The sequence below is a fragment of the Anarhichas minor genome, unplaced genomic scaffold, assembly GCF_050575085.1.
Source record: "Anarhichas minor isolate MPS153535 unplaced genomic scaffold, ASM5057508v1 ptg000012l, whole genome shotgun sequence".
Taxonomy (NCBI): domain Eukaryota; kingdom Metazoa; phylum Chordata; class Actinopteri; order Perciformes; family Anarhichadidae; genus Anarhichas; species Anarhichas minor.
In genome coordinates this window covers 4,443,462-4,465,096 of record NW_027466458.1, presented here as the reverse complement: position 1 = coordinate 4,465,096, position 21,635 = coordinate 4,443,462, and the positions used below count along the sequence as shown (strand labels likewise).

The 21,635-nt window shown below is 41.4% G+C and overlaps 1 protein-coding gene across 2 annotated transcripts in view; it reads left to right on the top strand.

Moving 5' to 3' along the window:
- LOC142948359 (dolichyl-diphosphooligosaccharide--protein glycosyltransferase subunit TUSC3) overlaps positions 1 to 16,864 on the top strand; it is a 61,100-nt gene extending 44,236 nt beyond the window's left edge. For both annotated transcript variants that reach the window (XM_076090345.1, XM_076090344.1), the window contains 4 exons: positions 4,502 to 4,565; positions 7,335 to 7,409; positions 15,144 to 15,234; positions 16,612 to 16,864. In XM_076090345.1, the coding sequence (XP_075946460.1) occupies positions 4,502 to 4,565; positions 7,335 to 7,409; positions 15,144 to 15,234; positions 16,612 to 16,627 (246 nt within the window). In that variant the 3' untranslated portion in view covers positions 16,628 to 16,864. The remainder of the gene's footprint in view (positions 1 to 4,501; positions 4,566 to 7,334; positions 7,410 to 15,143; positions 15,235 to 16,611) is intronic.
- Positions 16,865 to 21,635: the final 4,771 nt, after the last annotated feature.

Sequence of the window (21,635 nt, the reverse complement as noted above, 5' to 3'; positions counted from 1 at the left end):
GTCTACATTGGTCTGTGTAGGTGACCTGTGTGTTCCAGAGTTATGGAGTGTGACTTTTGTGTTCCATTCATCTCCATGTTCGCTTAACGAGCTGTGGCTGCTTTTTACTTCCAGACCACCATGATGTCTTACAACTTTCTAATGAGCACACACTTCTTTCACAAAGACAAATTCTCCCTAAATAGTCTCATTCACAAACACACATTTACTTACTGGTTTTCGGTATACAAAGCTACATACACTGAAACACACACACACACACACACACACACACACACACACACACACACTCTCAGCTCTGCACACTAATGAATAGAGCTCCTGCATTCTAATCCATCAGATTAATTGGAAGTGCCTGGCCATGTATTGAGGAATCTTTCATCCCCCCCAAACACTGCTGGTGCTCACAGCCTCTATCTGCAGTTTGTGTTTATATAGCATGCAGAAAGCAGTGTCTTGAAAAAAAAAGTATAAAGTTATGTTTGTTCAATTTTAGTAATGAAAAAAATCCACCCTTGGATACTGATGCAGTTGTCTCTTATTAATCTGTATTATTTTTCCAAGCTTTTTTCAGGAGTTATGTGACTTCCCTTTAACCCGCCTCATCTAATCATATTGTACTTGATTTAGCATTTGTTTCCCAGAGTGACTGTTCAACGATCTCCTGAAAAGGGGACTGAGCTTGTCTCATTTAATTAAGGTTCACATATTCACCTTTTGTCGTGTGGCACAGCTGTGACAAGTACTTCTTTCATTGCTCTGTATTCACATATTTTCCCCCGCACAGTTATTGAACATTATACAAAGATACCCTTGCACTTTGAATCTTGGATAACATCATTGATACAGTTTGACAAGAAACTAGTACGGCTACTTTGCAGATGTAGACTTTTAATACAAAATATAAATCAACTAATAAACTATAGGATTAATGACTAAGTAATAAATATCTTTTAAATATATAAAGTAGTTTGTTAGCCCCATCTTTACCAGCTGCAACATTAAAATGATGAACACATTAATGCATCAATAATTGTTATCCAATGATATCGGCCCACCATAAATACATCATTTGAGTTCTGCATAATGAGTATAGGAAATAGAAGCGGAGATGTAGCTGTTGACTTGGGCGTTTCTAAGACTTTGCCGACCTCTGTAGAGTCTAAAGGTTGGATTTATTGCACAGTTGTGTTTGAGTGCACTGGATGTGGCTCGATATACTTTATAAACTGGCTACTAATTGAATATAGGCTCAGATAAAGCTAGAAGGGGCTCTCACTTTAAATGCTGTCCTGGTATGTAAAGGAGGACTTGCAAAAATACAAGTTCCATGTTTATATTCTTCAACAGACGAGGCACTCGTAATGCACAACTACTCCTCATGCACAGTCATTTGTGTCTACACAGTGACCAAGTCCCTAAATTGTATGTGGATGCTATGTAGGAACGTTATGGCAGCAAGCCAAAACACAAAATGTTTCTTTGCTTGTGTTGTGAATCTTTCCACATTGATTTAAGGCCTTTTCAACATCTCTAGCCTCAACACAGTTGAATTGAAACCTACAATTCTTGCTATCTGTTATTTCCTTATCGGTTCACAATGGGTAGACTCGGTACCAACTAGGCTCTACCTCAGGTTGTTCACCTTATTGCTGTATTGAAATAGTTTCAAGCATGCCGTTGCACTTCCAGTTTTTCACGTCGTGAAAAGGAATGCAAAAAGCAATCTCTCACCAACTTCAGGAAAGTGCAACGCAACCCAAACAAACTTTTGTTCATTGTGTTAATACAGGAGCTTTGGTTTGTCAGTCAATAATGAAAGCACCTTGATAACGATTCCAAATCCCTCCTTAATGCAGAGCAACAGTTTTGTGTTGAAGACAAAGGGATATGTTGCAGCATTGAGCCTTTTGTCGCCTTTATGTCTGCTTTCAAGTGCAAAGATTCTTCATTTATCTCCACTGAAGCAAGAATAAGCCGTCCACCCTTTACTCCGCCTCCTTTGTCATCCTCCATTCATCTTCCCATCCTTATTCCTGTCTGATAGGGAAAGAAATGAACACTGGGGCAGTCGAGTGGAAAAACAGACCCTAGATGTGCCCGTAAACCTAGACGCTAATAATCTGCTGGGATTCAACAATGTGAAACACACCGAAAGACTTCCTTCCTCTCGCTCTCCTATTTGTCTCATTTCCACAAGACTTCGTCTCTCTCTCTCTCTCTCTCTCTCTCTCTCTCTCTCTCTCTCTCTCTCTCTCTCTCTGCTTTTCTCCCATCACACACACACGCATTGGGCCTCTGACGTCCTATCAGAGAAGCTTGCCTGTGCAGGCTTTGAGCTTTGGCCATTGTGCGGCAGACTTTCTTCAGAGGTAGAGACAATGGGTACTGACTGGAACAGAGATCCAAGCAGAGCAAATTGACACCTCAATGGGACGCGTCAGACTGGCTGGCTAGTTGGAATATATTTACATACAAATACATTGTTACAGTCAAGTATCAAGGGTTAATGCAAAGATTTAGGAACACTAAATTGACGTCCCTGTCCAAACTGTAACCGAATACTAATTCTAATTTGAATCCTATCCAAGTATGGACTGACTAAAATCAACTCCTTTTGCAAAAAGCCATTAACTTTAATGTGATAGTGACACTCAGACAGGTAGTGACAAACACCTTTGCTTATATACGTTAATACTGAGACAATACTTTAGACTAGAGTATAATAGTGCACACAGTTCACGGTTCAATACATACTGGTACAACTAACTAAACACTTCAACCACTACCCTCCATGAGTATGACTGACGATACAAGAAGACAACCCCATTGTTTTCTGAAGACTAGTAATTTCTTTCATCACTTATGTTTACTTGCATCCAGTTTATCTTTGGTTCCTCATCTTCAATTAAATCTCAACAGAGTATGTGCTGTGGTTGCATCATTAGTCCCTGCAAATAAACATGAAGAGGTTTAAGAGCTCTGTGGTAGTAAAGTAGGGGGAGAAAAGAAAAGGTAAAATACGAAATGTTTTGGATTTGTAGTGGATCATAGAGATAGAGGGGCTTCATTTCCCTGTGATTTATCCGCACAAACTATTAGCATTTGGTCTGAAAAGACTTTGGTTTTTGGCAAGTAAAAAAAAAATGAATTCCATATGATGGAGTGTCTGTACACTCATACAGCAGGTCTGGAAATAAATGATCTTAAATCACTTGTTCGTGCCAACGGAAATTGTTGGTACGAGAGATTTTCTCTTTTTTTCTTTTCATGTGGCCCATTTCCCCTCACACACTGAACAATAATGGTTGCTCCCCTCAGCAACACTCCTTTCTTCCTACACTTTTGCTTCGTTGGCGTCTGCCCAGAGACCGGCTCGTATTACTTAACACCCGCACTCTTGAGAAGTGGCAACCAATCAAAAAATGACAAATGACAACCTGTGAGCGCGGCGTTACTGACTCCCGCTGAATGAACGTGACTCTCCATATGAATAGAAATCTGTATACATTATGTTTCACGCTATCCCTTTTTTCCGTAACAAAGCAGAGGTTATGAGATCTCTTTGACTGACTTTGTCTGCGTTTTTTTTTTTTTAAGCAGCATTAATGCTGGATAGATGCATAACGGAAATGGTTGTATACCTACAGGTTTAACAGTGGGAGTCTCCATTTAGAGGTTGGGCAGTGGATGGGGGTTGAAATAATATTTTTCTCTGTCTATATGTGAGTGTTCCTGTAAGATTAGATTGACCTCTTTGCCCACTCAGTGAAAAGGCAGCACCTCTACTACACCTACGCACTACAGGGGAGAAATCTCTATGACTCACAATACCAAAGCACGCACTCTTAAACTGACGTGCACGCACACACAAATGACATATTCAAATATGTGAGAAAACCATGTGTGTTTCCGTCAAACACACTCTCACACACACACACACACACACACAAAATAATCTTGTTGCACTGCTGAATACAAGACGTATCCTTGGAGGAAAAAGTACTGGCCACTCTAGATCTTCAGTGTACATTAAAGCAAAAGATGGGAAGAAGCCAGGAAGTGGATGCCGTTTTGGCAACAACAAAGTCCAGGTTTGCATATATTGGGGACAGTTATTACACTCAAAATATAAAAGGGCCATATTTCAAGCCAGGTTCATAAGTCATTAGAAGTGTATCTCTTGGGATAGTGTGGGAGGTTACTCTTTCTATTACCTAATATTCAAGCAAGAGGTTTTTAAAAAAAAATACTTTTTTTATTGAAGATTTTCCAAATCCCTTTTCTCTCCTCACTGTTTCCAACTTCCCTGTTCGATGTTGCCTACTGCACAATACTATTCTTCACCATTCATAACTCAACTTGCCGTTTCCTGACTGGATTGTTCTTTATTTCTTTAATTCAGAAATTTTCACTGAGGGTGTACTTATTTTCAGTTGAAATGAACAATGTTAATCTGATATGTCTGTCTCTCTTTCCCTTTTCTTTCTCTCCTCCACAGAGTTATATTCACGGCAGCAGTCAGGCTCAGTTTGTGGCCGAGTCTCACATCATCCTTCTTCTGAGTATCCTTTCCCCCAACGCGTTTGTGTTTGAACGTTTCACGTGTTGACATAAATTGAAACTCGGTGCGGCAAAATGCGAATCATCCAGAGCAGTTTAACTATCTGTGAAATGTCCAACAGCTCATCGCGGCACCAAGTTCCTTTAATTCTCCATCTGCTGACTCACACCACATTGGAAGCCACCTTATATGTGTATATGTGTCTGAGCACACGATTGTCATCTGTGTGCGTTCTCCATAGGGAGGCTGCCTGCTGCACTGAACAAACAGGCAATACAAAGACCAGGGATTGTCCTCTTTTAACTTGCATGTGTGTGTCTGTGTTTGTGTGCTTTTGGCAGGGTAAATGTTTCTGTTCTCTGTTTGTCTTCTTCTCTGTCTGCTTGTATACCTGTGTGTTCTTGCACTGGTGCTTCTGTATCTGTGTGGGTAATGATACCGTTCATTCCTAGCTGTTGTGTTTGCCCCCGTGGGAAATAGCAGGTCCAAGGTCGCACCTGCTGCAGAGCAATATTTGTTTTGTCCACGCTAACACGGTTTATTTTTTATTTATTTTTTGGGCCCATCTGATTACATCTAAATGAAACACATTCACACCTGCTGTAACGCTAACACGCCTACGCTTGTTGTCTGTGCAGGTTGTTTAAACACATTTTATGACTGTTTCCCCGTGGATGTAACCTTGTAAAATTCCTCATACAGAGGAACACACACACACACACACTCGGGTACTACGTGAAGTTGCATATCTATAGCATTTTAGGATGAAATAGAAACAGATGAATGTATTTCTCTCATTCTGACTACCATATGATCTCCCCACAACAGTCAGATGGGACAGGATCAATGAAGTGTGTCAACCCAACACAAAGCATTGCCGTTCAGGCTGAACTGTCTGCCATGGTCAAACCCCATGCCACTGATTAGGTGAAGACACACAGGTGGGGATTCTCTCTCAGGAAAATGTCTCTATCCTCTCAGCCTCTTAGTGTACGTGTGAAGTATCTTCACAATGGAAGCTGCTCTCTGTAACTTGCAGGTCTTCAAATATTCCGTGTCAACAAACTAGATTTTATTACTTGCAAATCATTTTTTTGCTTCGTGCCAATTTGGTATTCTGATGATATCTCTGACTCAGAGCCGTTTCTATGAAGTAAAGTGGAAGCACCTGGTTGGGATTGCGTTAACAAGGAAAACTAGTATCAAAGCTTTTGGATCTTTTTGTTTTGGTCATGTGCACATAAGCCAGTCCTGTCCCAAAATTGTACCAATCTCAAATATTCCAGTTTGACTTTAATCAGCCTCACAGGATAAAGGATATTTTATTCTAATGATATGCATGTGGATGTAGTGTGACTAGGGTGCACCACGACAGATACAATAAATGCAGATGGCGGAAACAAAAAATCCAGTGCAGTTGCATGATCTTACTCTATACACTGCTAATTATCCATTTGTTATTATAACTTCACACTGTGGCAAAGCTTCCTGCAAGCACCCAGGCTGCCGTACACGTCGCTGTCTGTGGAGATACTGTATCTCTTGTGTTTGTGTCATATCATGTCTTTCGCATACAAGCCGACGCCTGATTTCCGCTCTGTATCTTCCCATGTGGCAGCTTTTGTGTGCGCACCCCTTCAGGATTTCTTCAGTCATAATGATTGGTATGCAGCCCACACGCTGAAGAGAGGAATCTGTAATTATAAGCCACCTGAGGCTGTGCTTTGCAGTGATTGTAGAAAACGCGTTGAAGTGTTGAATGCAGCACTGCTTGCTTCTGTAAAAAAAAAAAAGATATGTTCACAAAAAAAATGCCACACTTTCAACAGGTCAAAAACTTAAACAATAGCTAAATACTACAAGTGCATCGTGCGATGATCGTACTACGCACACAGTGTCCCAATGGGCTTTACAGTGTAGCCCCACCAAGCTCAACATAAAGAAAATAGAAGAAAACCTTGCAGAGGGAATATGTTCTCCACCTCTCCACGGTCAGCTGTATCTGCAACAGTCACTGCAGATGGGGAAGTTTTCCTCTCTACAAACTGTAGTGCTCACAATTTACACTACATCAGAGCATCAGGGCCATGTTTGCAGAGTTGACTTGACATCACCACACTGTGTGGGTTTAAAAAAAAGAAAAAATAATTGAATTGAATTGGGAAACCATTCTGATGTTTTTCTTCCAATGGTTAGGTTGTACCGCTGCCGATTCAATTCAGTAATAATAAAAGAGTATTTTTAGTTTTGTGTTGCCAGATGTTGCCTCGTGATCTCGTGCCCTCTCACAAAACGGTTTGTGATTCATTCAACAAAACACATTTTCTCCTTTTTATAAAGCTGTGTTGGGAATAACAGGGAAAGGGCCAGTGACCTATGAACCAAGTCTCTCCTGATTACACTGTAGTTGTCTATCACAGCATACAATGTAATGCAGTACACCATCAACTATGGCCCTCAACATTTGCAGTTTAATGAACTCCTCTCTGACGATGTCTCAACCAAACATGGTGCTTGTGAGCTTTAATTGAAAAGTATTTATTGTAAGCCTATTGTCTGGACTCCTTTGATTCACGTTATTCCAAACCGTTTATATGAACTCGGTGCCGTCATGCAGTGACTGATGTTCTGGCTAATCTGTTTCAGTGCGCCCATGCACATACTGTATGTGCATATGTGTGTCCAGCACTTCTTCCTGGGTCAGTGTGTACTTCCAGCTTCTCCCACTCCCGTATGCAAGTGTGTTGTTTCCTTGACGACCTTGTCCCAGATGCTGCAATCACCATGGGGATGGTGCTGCTAAATGAGGCTGCCACCTCCAAGGGAGATGTTGGCAAGAGGAGAAGTGAGTAGTACTTTTTGTTTCCCGTTTCAAGCTTAAGTTCTGAGTGAAGCAATTATCAGCAATGTTACTGTGTGTGTGTGTGTGTGTGTGTGTGCGTGTCATTGATGTTAGTGCCACCTTGTAACTAACAGGTAGGTGATTTATCCTTACAACACCCAAAGTGTATTCATCAAAATCCATGTTTCAAGAGGTAGCACTGGTGTTTGAGAGGTTAACATTCTTGAATAAGAAACACACATCCTTTAAAACATGAATTCTTATTTTCTATCTTGTTATTATAACTGAGAAAAACTCGGGCCGTCGATCGACGGACAAACATGAACTAACTAACCGCTTTCGTTCTCCTTAAGACTGAAGCGTGTAATAGGCAATTAAATGTAAAATCATGGAATTAATGTAGAATCAACTCAAAAGAAATATATTTAAATTCAAATACTATTTTTTGATAGCATCATTTTAACTTAGAACACAGATTCCAGCCAGCTTGAAAGGTTTTTTTCTTATATGCACTAACAAACTATAATAATACAAACCAAGCCTATTGAAGGCCATTAAAAATAGATATCAGATAAGAATGCAACATTTCTTAAAAGCACTGATACAAATAATAATTAACAAGAAAAAAGTGTTGCACCTGCCTGTTGTATTTCAAAATAGGCCACAATATTCCATGCAAATATGGGAAAAAAAACAAGGAAATATTTCTGCACCGTGCGTGCAACTCAAAGCTGTGCACGCAAACTACTTTTGCGAGCGCTTTCAACATCACTCGGGGCAGAATATCTCTGCTCGCGCAAGTAAAATTGAAGCCTGCGAGGAGAAAACCATGCTTTGAGAGCGAGGAGCGTCTCCTGGCGCATGACTCATCTCTGCTTGCGGATATTGACAGTGATTTGCCTTCGTATTCATCATTGACGTGTGCCATAACGCCCAAGAAGTTACCATTACTCACAGAAGTCCGATGATCCCCCTGTGAGGGCGGCGTCCTTTTCCAGCTCAAGCATGTTCGTCCACCTCGCCCTCCCGTCTTCATACAAAGTGTCTATTCTTGACACGATGGTTTCTCTCGAGGTTGGAATAGACGCAGTGCCTACCAATGCAATTCGAATAATTCCTCTCAGTCCATCTTTTACTGTGTTTAGCTTTCCACGTCAGCCCAAAGCATTCGTTAACGTACCTTCTCACTTACAGTTTTTAATATTCTCCTACAAATACCAGGTGACAATGAAACTCTCCCGCCTAAGACTCCATTGTTGTCCTTATCCATCTTCAGCCGGGTTGGGTTGGTTTGGTGACACACGATGTCAGCTGTTACAGCAAGTAAACGAAACACAGCTGTTAAATAGGTTCATTTTCAACATGTTAAACCTTTCAAATTACACACAAAAAAAAAATGATGAAAAGTTCAACATTTGAATGAGTTACACATAGACATTCACCAACAGATATTGTTCAGCTATAACTGTGTTAACCTTAAGTCCAGATATTAACAAGAAATTCTCCTGGCTGCTGTTTACAGTTTGGCCTCCTTGATCTCCTGGAAAAGACCATCATCTGACTGTAACATTAATAACCTCAGAGAAATTATTTTTCCTCTCAGTATCTGTTAGACTTACTGTGAGTGCCGAGAGGATTTCTCTTCTTTGAGATATGAGTAACAGTGAATAAGCAGAATGCAAAAATGCAAAGCTACGCTGAAATATATGTTTAACGGTGCTCTGTGTGAATAAATAAAATGTATGTTTACATTTAATATTACTCATCAAAACTCATCGTGTGTGTCCTTGAGGCCGAACTAACCTGATGAATGCATCTTTTCCAATAAAACTTAAGACAATTTTTCTTTAAACCTGCGGAATAGTGTGAGCATGCACAAGACAACACAGCAAGAACCGACTCGTAGAAAAACTGCTCCACAATACTACTCGGAGATCAAAAACTCCCCAAGTTAGTTCCAGAGATACAGCATCAGGACCGCTCTTGCTTCATACCAGCCATGACACCGTGCTTTCACATTGTGAGTCTGCATGTGAGGTGCCACGTGTTTATATGTCCGTCTGTCTGGGGACAGCTTTTGTCTTAAGATTGAGATGGGATGCTCCTGCACACGTGTTCTCACACACACTATGTGTAAATGAACCATCATGGCAGTACCTTCATTAGTAGGAAGTGTATTTGCATAACTGTCAATTAGCTGGAGCAGCTCTAAGAATGAGAAGCACTTGTTTCACTTTCCAGTTCATCAGTGAGATGACTCCTCATCTGCCCCATGAGTACCTCTGAATGCACAACTACACTATTTAGTTTTCAGCCTTTAGATGTGCTTTGTGAATGCTTGATGGTTGATATACGAAGTAGATTTATGTGGCACAGTCAAAAGTAACCTGATATGCTCTGTCAGGAAAATGATTTAGATTGCTTGTAATTAGTCAAGAAAATCTTGAGATAATTAAAATGTTCCCGCACGCTCCCAACGGCCTCTCACGATGTTCTGATGATCAAAATTGTTCTTATTCTACAAAATTACCACATAACATAATTTCATGGGTGCAAATCAAACCCATTTTGTACTCACAATCTGCATGAGATTAACATCTGATTTACTTTAGCAAGAAGTCCATAACCAGTCACAGTGTGGAGGTCGCAAAGCTCAGAAACTCTGAAATCGAAGTGAGTCAAATTGAAGTCATACCTCACATTTAAATAGTGTTCTTCTTATTAAAGGAAAGAGATTCTAAAACATTTACCAAGGCTGCGCTTCAGCTCAACCATGAAAAAGTGATTTGTGTGACTGTTACCACACATTACTCTGGAATGACAAAATAAATCATGCTCAGAAATAAGGAAAAATGCTAATCATCTCAACAGGTGGAGGACCACCAGAGTAGAGGCAGCAGATCAGCTCTTCTGAGTCCACATACCACACATACCAGAGCAGGTGGAAGATATATATATGCAGTATATGATCAATGTGGCTGATACATCCCTGGATTACCACATTACCTACAGTCAAATGCAGTTTTGTAAAGGTCTCGTTAAACGCGTTAAAATCCCACTTGTGGTCATGCACAATTAAGACCAGATATTTCTGAAACTGTTAATCAAGGATAATGTTTGTACCCATTTTTGTGGTTATGCAGGTGGGAGTGTAGGGCGGGTCAAACAAACACAGGACTTTCACTAAGGAGACTGCTGTTCATATGAAACAACGTTGACCTATTTTGTGTGACAAACATACTTATTTGAACCCAAACCGTGATCTTTTCCTAAACCTAACCAAGTAGTTTTGTTGCGTTAAGTAAATCTAAAAACTAAGTAAACCTGTGATTGAGGTTTATTTTGAAAAGACTATGCGTGTTACAACTACGCAGAAACTGACCAAACTGACACGCCGTCCCTCACGCGTTCAGAATTGATGCTATAAGTGTACGTTATGTGCCATGGCTTTAAAATACTTCATGTGGGACCGTCGACATGTGCTGTCATTTACAGACAACCCTGAGTGTTGAGCATGCAACCGAGTTCATTATTAGAAATAGGCGGTGGCCACTTAACCACACTAATGGCATTCTTGCCTTCAACCGTTTTCCTTTGCTGCCCAAGCATAGATTCTGCATAATCTCTAGACTAGATTATGAAAAGGGGAGTTAGATATTAGATGGCCCGTAATGATAATTACCTCAAACACAGAGACACTGTTACACACAAGTGGATTTTAATTAGACTGGGTGTGATGAAAAAAGAAACTCCAGAAGCCTTTCAATGCCTCTGTCAGGCCACAAACTTATGCGCGCACACAAAAAAAATCTGAAGGCAAGATTAATAACTTTTTGTTCTACTTTACCCATGAGTTCTCCTTGAGATGTTAAAGCTTGGCAATTAAAATGATAATGACTTTATAACTACCTCAAGACTTGTTTCTCAGTATCGGGGCCAAAAAAAAAAAAAGAACACTTCCATACCTCCACACAGACACGCATGCATACGTGCTCGCCGAATTGTCACCTGTGTTAGGATGACATATCACGTGTACATCGAAGATGACTCGTTTATCAACTCTCTTGTCAGCTCAATCGTTTCCAACAGGTCTCTCTCTCTCCTTTTCCCTTTTCATCCAATTATCCTCCGTCTCCGTCTTCCTCTTGCCCCGTCCTTCCCTTCTCTTTTTATCGGCAGTATTTTTTTTATTGTATCAACTACTTTAATTGAACCTCTTGTGTTTGTGCAATTTCCACCTGCTACTTTAAATAAACTGAAGCGAAGACATCACACAGATCATATTTTACCGCAGCACATGCATACTAATGCCGACAGAAACCGGTTACGTAAAGCACACACGACATCCAGACACGAGCCTGCATGAAATACACAGTTTTATATCCCACACACGGCTGTCATTGAGTTGACACACACATATGGACACACAAATTAAATCAGTGCATTATAAAGCAGCACAGCGAATAGTCGCCTGTCAGTAATAGAGAGAGGATTAGGTTTGAATTGTAGTGTAATCACTGAACGTGGGTGTTGAATCCCTGGCATACAGCTTCCATACTGCTGAGTGCAGCTACAAGAATGCTTCCACGGGCATCTGTCCAAGAAATCACAGCGCACACGTGGCTTCTCAGCCAGGGAGTTACAAAATCACGACATATGCAATATCAGTGGAAGAGAAGGGGGATGTGATAGACGGAAGGAAGGTGAAAGGGAATAGGAGCGAAATATCAAGGAGGGCGGGGACGGAGCGGGAAGAATGGGTCTGTGAAGGAACAAAATACTGTAGAGGCTACTGTAGAGGCTAATGTAGAGGCCTTGTAGAGCAAGGCCACAACTCAATATCCACCATATCTGCCTGTTGAAATGCCAACGTGCTGCGTAGCACCAAAGTTAGTACCAAATGTCAAGGCCACGGAAGACGGGGGTGTCAAGAGAGCTGATGCTTTGGTACCAAGTCGATGTCAAAAATCAGAAAATGTGGTGGTACTCGTTTCTATATAGTACCGCTAATGTACGGAGGTTGCATTGAGGTACATTATGAGGCATTCAAGCTCTATTAAGTAAAAGTTTACCATCAATGTTGAATTATTTCTTTATAGAGCGAGCCAAAGGGGGGAAATCCGTTTCCACAGCCTGCACATGTAGATGTGCCTCACTTCAATGTGCAGTATGTGTGATACTAGTATGTTTGTTTGTCTGGTTGGAATATTAAAGAGACATGTTACCAAGAACTTGAGTCCATTAAACATGTATCTACAAGCCCTGGTTCACTTGTAATTGGGTAGTGTGGACATTAATAATCCAAACAAAAGAAGCAGCCGGCTTTTCTGTCGCAGTTTAGCATAAAACATAATTGTGGGCGGTCGTAACCAGAGGCTCTTGAAGCCAGTTGCTAACCACAGAATGAACCGAAGAACCATTTAGCATCCTAATATCTGCTCATATTTGTCCTCCTAATGAGCTAGGCTTAACTTAATATGTTTATTGGCTCCCCCGTGCTGGGGAAAGGTACATTTATTTCTACCGTGCCAATATATCATCATTTGAATTGAGCCAAGTCATACAGTCAAAAGACGGATTACCACCTTTGTCACTGAGGGAAATCATTGGGCTTAAACAACTTGTCATTTCGCCAAGGTCATAAATCACTTTCATTAGCATGCTTAGTGTGTCATTATCCACGGAAGCATACTAAGATACCTCTCAGTCATAACTGATGAGCTATGGGAAATACATCCCACTACGCTTAATGAAGACACACAGACGTTCTGTCGCTCACGTCCTCGCAGGCACATATGTAGATGTGGCAACTCAGGGAACGCGGGGCCATAGGGGCTCTCCCTGGAGACGCACTCTGAAATATGCAGCGCTCTCAATCAAGTCACTCGGTCAATGTCACACACACACACACACACACAGGTTGGTAATACAATAGTTTTCAGGACATTGTCTTGAATAAGTCATCAGTGTAACCTTAATTTAACCCCAGATCTGTCCTCTCACCTATCAACATTTTAAAGTCAAAAATGACAAAAATGCTTTTTGCAATTTATCCTCTTCGCTGATGCACTTTGATCCTCACAAGAATAGAAGGAAAATAAAGCGCACACACACACACACATATGCTGATTGCTAAGTGGGCCTCCTGTGTATTTGAGAGTGTAAGTGTGTGTGCCTGTTGTAGATGCATTAGGACTTGAATGTTATATCAATTGCTGCCCCTCTTTCAAACACAATACAGCCGCTGAGGTTTGCGTGTGTGTGTGTGTGTGTGTGTGCGTGTGCGTGAATGTGTGTGTGTGTGTGTGTGTGTGCAATGATACATATGTGGGATTATAAATGTATGATTTGTGTATAAAGTGAAAGAAAGAAAGTAGAACAGTCATGTTGGAACTGACACTGAGCAGGGAGAGCAAATGTAGTCTCATACACACATCCAAAACAGATCACAGGACAACGCACACACACACACACACACACACACACACACACACACAGACAGAAGACGTAAACCATTGTAGCCCCAAATATGAATGACGGCCCATACACACAAAGTTAAACTGAGAATCTGTGATACACTTCCAAGCCAAATCTTTTGTTCTGACGTTGCCTTTTTGCTCTCTCTCATCCTTACACACACACACACACACACACACACACACACACACAGAGCGAGAACCAGCACATATCTCACTATTTAGTCTCCAGGAGAGGTCCTCATCCTAATCCCTGATTAACAATATCAGTCGGCGGTGACAGTTTAATTTAACACAGTCCCTCTCAAGGATTAGCCTCTACATGAGGGTGTGTGTGCACAGACACACTCATGCACCCACACACACACAGACACTCACAATTCCCCTGCAGATTAAAGATCATGCCTATGTATATTTCACTTTAGAATAGCCACTGAGGAAATAAGATGATACTAGTTGCAAACACAATTTTCTGCAGCACAGCAGGGTTGATGATGAGAAAGAGGCAGTGGCACATACATGTAATGGATTGTTTAAATAAAGTGAATATTTAATAAGGTGTTGTCCTGATGAAGAGTCCCGGGTAATGTTTGAGACGTCCCTTCTATCAGCATTATAGCAAATGTCAAATATAAATGTTCTCATCATTTGGCTGTGTGTATGTAGGCCTGTGTCGGTGCTTATGTGTGTGTGTGTGTGTGTGTGTTTGTGTGATCCACCAACAAGAGGGTTAGAATGAAGAATGAATAACCCTAACCCTAACCCAAGAGAAGAAGATGCTTTCAGTGTGTACCATGTCTAAACCCTGCGGGCACATTCAATTTGAACAGAGATCAAACAGGGAGTTGCATCACTGGTTATAATGTGCGTGGAACGATTTAAATGGTTGCCTTTAGCCAGGAATCAAACCTTCTCACGGGCCATTGTCTAATAATTATTATGCATATATATGTATAAGGGTGTCTGCAGGATTTGCAAAAAGTTGGAAATTATGGAAACTCAAAAGCATCGAGTGTGATTGTAGTAAGGTTTACGTTACAACACGGTTTATAGACCATGACGCAGTTTCTTAGTGTGTTGTATTTTTAACTTAATGACAATCTGTGTGTGTGTGTGTGTGTGTGTGTGTGTGTGTGTGTGTGTGTGTGTGTGTGTGTGTGTGTGTGTGTGTGTGTGTGTGTGTGTGTGTGTGTGTGTGTGTGTGTGTGTGTGTGTGTGTGTGTGTGTGTGTGTGTGTGTGTGTGTGTGTGTCTCTTTCCAGTCATCTGCCTGGTTGGCCTTGGCCTGGTGGTGTTTTTCTTCAGCTTCCTGCTCTCCATCTTCAGGTCCAAGTACCATGGATACCCCTACAGGTAACTATAGCAACTGTACAGTAGCATGCTGGACAGATGCTCACGTACAAGTTTCATCCAACTTGCTCAACAGTTACTCAAACACGATATACAATGAATCTTAAAAATCACTGAAAGTTGACGTAAAATCGCTACAAAGTTATTGCAGACACGGTGAAAAAAAACAATCCAGGCCAAAAGCGGATCCATCCATTCCCATTATTGCATCGATCCTCAGACAGCTGTTCGATTGGAAACACTGCCTTCAAAAATGTACAGGCCACAGCGCCGAGGTTCCTCCTCTGAAGACCAATCCGCCAGCTAAGAACCTTCAGTCTGGTGTTGTTGCAGTACGCTCGATACATTCACGTGTCTTCTCTTCTTTAGCCTGATTACTAGAACTCATGGAACTATCATGGGTGTTTCTCTGCAGGGCGTCACACAGTCAATGTGTTCGGACACTAGCGAGCCAGAACAGCAGCAATTTGGTCCCACTTTGAGCTAAAGGTCGCCACTACATAAAAAAAAAAAAAGATTTAATGTGTGACAGAAAACACTCCTCAGAGTCTGAGGTCCAATTCATCGCTTCTGGTGCAGCCGTGGGATATTACAGCACAAACGCAAGAACAACCTCCAGCTGCAGGAAGTCACCTCTGCAGCTGGAGGGGATTCGTGTTGTCGGGGGCACTTCACCGGGGCAGATCATTTATGGGGGGCTTTAACTCTGCTGCGACCTGTGGCTTGAAATAGGATCACATGGCATTGTGCCAGCTCACTGGAGAGGCTTAGCGTCCGATGATTGTTGTCTAGTGCCCTTTGATGGAAAGTTTAGTTGTGGTATAAAACTGGTCATGCTTTATGTCACAGGTGCATATTAACGGAATGTTTTCCTAATTGTACCGGCTGTGATTCCTGCTGCTCATTAATCAATTCAACTATACAGAAGACAGATTTGTAGAGCAGTAAAGTTGTGGATGGCTCTTAAAGTGAGAATACAGCTTGAGAGGAACTGTTTGATGCATTTTTAATTACTACAAATCAGGCCAGTGTGGTGTTTGTTGTTTTATGTGAGACAAAGAAACATTTGCGTCTGTTTAGCAACAATAAAAAAAAAAAAAAAATCAGTCAGTATCAGTGTCTTCAGCTAGCTATTGAGCTCTTTTGCCTGATTAAATGCCACCACAAACAGTTTGAACCTTCAGTATCTACCAAGAAATTCACCAACAGCCTCATGGTTTTCACTTTTTTGTAGCCTCTGCTAAAAATGTGTTGTTGTGCAACACAAGCCACGTCTAAAAACCCTTTATTGTTTTCATCCCTTTGTGTCTTCTCTCCCTATTATCTTCCTTGTTTCTCTCCTGTCCTCCTCACTCCCTGTAATCCTCCTCTGTCTCTCAGCTTCCTTATTAAGTGACAGAACAGACAGAAGAGGAGGTCAGCGATGGCCGAGAAGCGATGGGTTAGAAGAAGAGGAGTCGACGAGATACTTGAGGAGGAGGCGGCGTCAATATTGAGTCTAGAGTGCATGGTGGAGTTTCTTTTTTTGTGTGGTGTTGTTGTTGTTTTTTATCGACTCCTATCATAAACTCTACTAGTTGAATCGAATATAAATTATTCCTTCTTACACTGGAAAATAAAGGTGTTTGGCATGTCTCTGTATTTTTGTCATTTTTTTTATGGTCCCCTTTTTGGTGATTTGAATATTCTGTGTGGCTATATATACTTGTGACTGTGCTCTGCTGCTTTTAATCCGTTGTATTGCATTTTATTTATAAAAAGTGTGTCGCAGGTGAAGGGAGAGACAGAGACACCTGAAGTCAAACACACAGAGAGTGAAGTGGGTGTTGAGAGGACGGGAAGTGAAGCAGCAGGTCAGGGAGATGGTTTACGTGGTGACACTTGAACACAGCGGCAGAGAGCTAAAGTTTATTCGTTAGTTAGTAGGAAAGCTTATTAACTACGTGTAAAATCTCAACTAATTAAATCTTCCCAGGTGCTTGTCACATATTTGTCTCTAATGGCGACAACATAAATGCAGCTTTCGAACATAAAGATGCTAATCCTCAGCTGGTAAATTCCTGCTGTAGCTTTGGAGCTCAGTCAGACTCAGTTTCACGGTGCGACCAGTTTTGAATTAATAAGGCTAAAATATGAATGTGTAGATTTATAGTATACACATATGGAATGAATCCAATCAGGTAACGCAGGTCTTGGGCTTTTCTCTCGTAGACTGCATGTTTACACCCTTTGGACTCTGGTGTGTGTGTATTTTATTTTGTATGTATCTAAAAAATGATCGTTAGGTGTCTCTAAAGCCTCTTGGATGAGGTTATTCAAAGACAAATAGTCAAAATTGACCAATATGAGACCTAAGATGTGAGTGTTAAACAAAAGCTCTGCGTTCAGTCTCACACAGTTCACTTTCTGCTGTATTGAATAAACGTTCACTTCTCCCCACACTTGCTAGGATCTTAAATCACTAATGTGAAATAGTATTAGGTGAACTGAGTTTACAGGAGGCCGGCTGCGAGCGCTGTAACTTTTTCTTTGCTGAATGTGAGAAGCTAAGGTCATTTAGAGAATACATACATTTCTAATTCTTTCACTGGTGGACTGCCCGCTGAAACAGTGAGTGGGCTGCAGCATTGAAACCATTTATGTAACCCTTCTATGCGTGGGCGGACAGAGGAATGGTGCCGCACATAGACCAGTTTTGACAAGTGTAATAAAAATATTCCCTCTTAGACTTCCCATTCTTGTCTATTTTTTGCTTCATATCGTTGGGAGACTGAACCGTTGTGTGCACGCTGATCTTACCAAAACACAAGCTGATCTTGTAATCAGTAATATACCGAACATACTGAATATAATTACAGTCAGATGGCTGCTGGCTTGTTGAATCGTGTGTTAGAATTTGACACGACATGCAGGCAATGGAAGGAACTCAAAGGTTGCAAAGAACTCCTTCACTGTAGAGAGTTACTTTAATAAGGACGACTACCGTCAGCAAAATAGTAATGCATATCGCCGCTGTGTAAGACATGAGAGGTAATTACAGCAAGCAACACCTGCCCTCTTTATGCTTGTAAATAACGTACTTTCTTTTCTTCAAGTGAGTAACAGTACACAGTCGCAGTAATAACCAACTTCAGCTTATTGATTGGCCCGGGGTGAGATCGTTTTTTTTTTTTGTTACAAGGGCCGAGATGTGGTATCATCGTCGGCGCTCGGAATAGAATTTCCCATCTGTTTCCCCTGAACTGTTGACCTTTCATGGTGTGGAGGAAATAAGCAGAATAAATGCCACCTTCAGGGGAGGGATAAGTATTGGCAAATGAAGCAGAATCAATGTGTATTTTAGACAGAGGGCAGCTGTAGTACAAAGTGACTTTGAGAATAATCTCTCCACTGCCTCAAAAGGCTACACAAAAATCAGCCGTACATCTTGTAAAATGAGTGCATGTTCATTAAAGGTTTGAAATAGACTGCTTGTCACTACTAATGTACAATCTGTTACCCTTTTTAGTCTGTGAATTGCTTTACAGTTATATTAATCTGGCTTGATTAAAAGATTACTTAAGTATTTTTTCAACCTGCACCCTATTATCCCATTTTTTGTGTGTCTAACTGACTGTTAACAAACTCATTCCGGTCCAGTATTGAGAAGGAGCGCTGTAGACCGTAGCCACTCTCGGGCTGCAATGGAATCTATTGGGGTAAGCTGCGGCACCGCCATTAACGTTCCACCAAAACAGCTGGTTTTTGCCATGACAGGCTCTGATTGTTATTATAAGTGTCTGACGACATTATGGAAAGAGTCTCGTTCAAGGAGAAGTCAAGTTCTGAAATCTCGCGAGGTGACTTGTTGCAGGAAGATAACGGTGAGATCACTGCCAGCTGGGTGGGCAGAGTTTGTTGTTTTGGAGAAATATGTAGCGTCGTGTTTTCTGAAAGATTTTCTATGTCACGGCTGAATATTTAGATGATTTCGACAATGTGGTTGAGGTGTTTGAAATCGATGGCCGTCCTTAATAATTTCAGCCCGAGTATATCCAGATATCACAACAAGACTTTTCCTCGAGCGGGACTTGGACACAATAGCCAACAGACTGGATCAGGTGAAAGTTGAGGAAGAAGGTTTTATTTCTGTGTCGGGTCTTTCCCATAATGTTGTCAGACACCGATAATAACAGTCTGAGCCCGTCAGTGGCAAAAACAAGCACTTTTATTTGATGTTGCATTACATTGACCCGGCTTACTTGCCCTCAATGCCCGTTGTGGCCGGCTACAGCGTTCTCCCTCAACACTGGGCCAGTTGTTGCCCCATTAGTCACTTAAGAGTCCATGTTGAAAAATACAGAAGTAACCTTTAAGTTAGATATAACCCTTGAAATTGAATGTACTTCCTCATCTTTTGGGGTCCCATAAACCCCACTGTTGTATGGATAAAATCCAAACATTGCAAATCAATATTTTTCTCCACTAAATGTTATTTACCTGTTGTGTAGGTGTGTATTGAAGTGAGACCCCTTCCCTTTGCCATAAACTGAGCTTGCACATTTGATGATGGTGGCGTAACTTGTTTGCAGTGATTTAGACCCAGCAGAGATCACACTCCCTTCTAGACGTCCTCTGGAAAACTAAAATAAAAACAAATAGGCTTTCAGAATAAAAGAAGCTTACGTTCACAAGAGAAAGAACCTTTCAACGATGCACTAGTACTGTGTGTCTAGTTGTTATTCTTCTTTTGTAACTGCTAATTTTTATTTCCAGCGGAAGAAAAAAAATCGAAGAAACGCAATTGGTATTTGGATGGTGACAGCAGGACTGGCATTTGTTGGGGGTCATGGTGGCCATATTTTACAGATAGCAATTCAGAGACAGCTGCGACTTTTCCAGGAGCGTCTTCGTCCTTTCTGATATCCTGTTAAAGAGCTTCTTGTTGACAGTCTGACTTACGCACCAACCAACAAACAAACGCTTCTTGCCCTCTCTGGCTTTTTTGTTTTGTATTTAAAACCCTGTGCTTCCATCTTAGTTCTAAACTTTGCAGTGTCACAGCACTTATTCACTGCTTCATCACTGTAACGGGCAGTATGCATCGGTGTGTGCATTTGGGCATTTAGCGACCTTTACAGGTGCTCCAACCCGTCGCCTATTCAGAGCACTGCCATTGATGAACTGTTGAAAATAAGCGTTGATGAACTTTCCAAAATGTCTCTTGCAGTTTTATTGAACTTTTCAATTTCCATTCAGCTTCTCTAGCTTGATATCTCACTGTTAATCTGTTGAATAAATCACAGCTACTGGTGCGTTGTTCCTCAGCAGTGGTGCTGCAACCCGCCGTCTGGTCTGATTCCACTGCAGGGTCTGGTGTTCCTGTCTTACCCGACCTCTGTGGCGTCCTGCTGAGCCGCGACGGACCTTGAAGAAACTCTTCTGCAGTCTGTCTGTTGAGGGCATGATGCCACCTCACTGTGGACCAAACCTCCTCTCTCATCATGCAGTCCACAAACATTTCCTCCAGGCATCCACACCACAGCTACAGTAATTATCCTCAGAGTGCTGCTTCAGTCGTTGCTGTTTTGTTGCATCACTGTCTTGTCTTTGCGTGCGCACATTTGGGCTTGCATGTGTGTGTACATGTGTTCGTGGATCAAAGTGTGCGCATGTGTCTGCGACAACATGCATGTTTTTTTTATTGGTTGTGTGTGTGTGATTTTAGAGGAAACAGTCATATAAGATAGGAGAGAATAAGACAACACGGTCACGTCTCTCTGTGTCCCTCTTGAACGACTTAAAAAAGAGAGATTACGTCTCTCTATCCTTTTCTCTCCTCTGATGATGCCTGGCTGCCTCTGTACAGCAGATCTATTCTCGACATATGTGGACGATGTCTGCAGTGGCACAAAGTGAAAGAAAATGTGATGCAAGGCCCTCCTGGGTGCTCTTCCAGTGGAGAAAGCGGGATGCAGTGCACTGATGGGTTCCCTTAAAATTCAGAAAATGTGATGCAGGGACCTCTCAGGTTTCCATGTGGAGAAAATGTAATGAGGTGTCCTCTAAGGTGCCCTTCTCGTGGATAAAACATGATGCAGTGCCATAAGGCTGCCCCACCGCACATGCAGTTGATGCCACTTACATTTTCTTTGCCACTCTGTGGAGGTCAGGTTTTTGTGTGACTGATGAAACAGGATCCTTGTTTAAATGTTTTTGTTGAGTAATACTTGTGAATGATACTTTCAATCAACGTTACATGTAATTCAGTGATACATTTTTTGGTAACAAAATCTAGTTGTTAGAAAGTCCTCATGGACCACAAATGAACAACTGTGTTCCTTTGTTAACTCGTGAAGGCATCGGAATGTGTCGTGTACAACATCGGTCCTCGGCGTGTTTAAAAAACGAATTTACTTTTATTT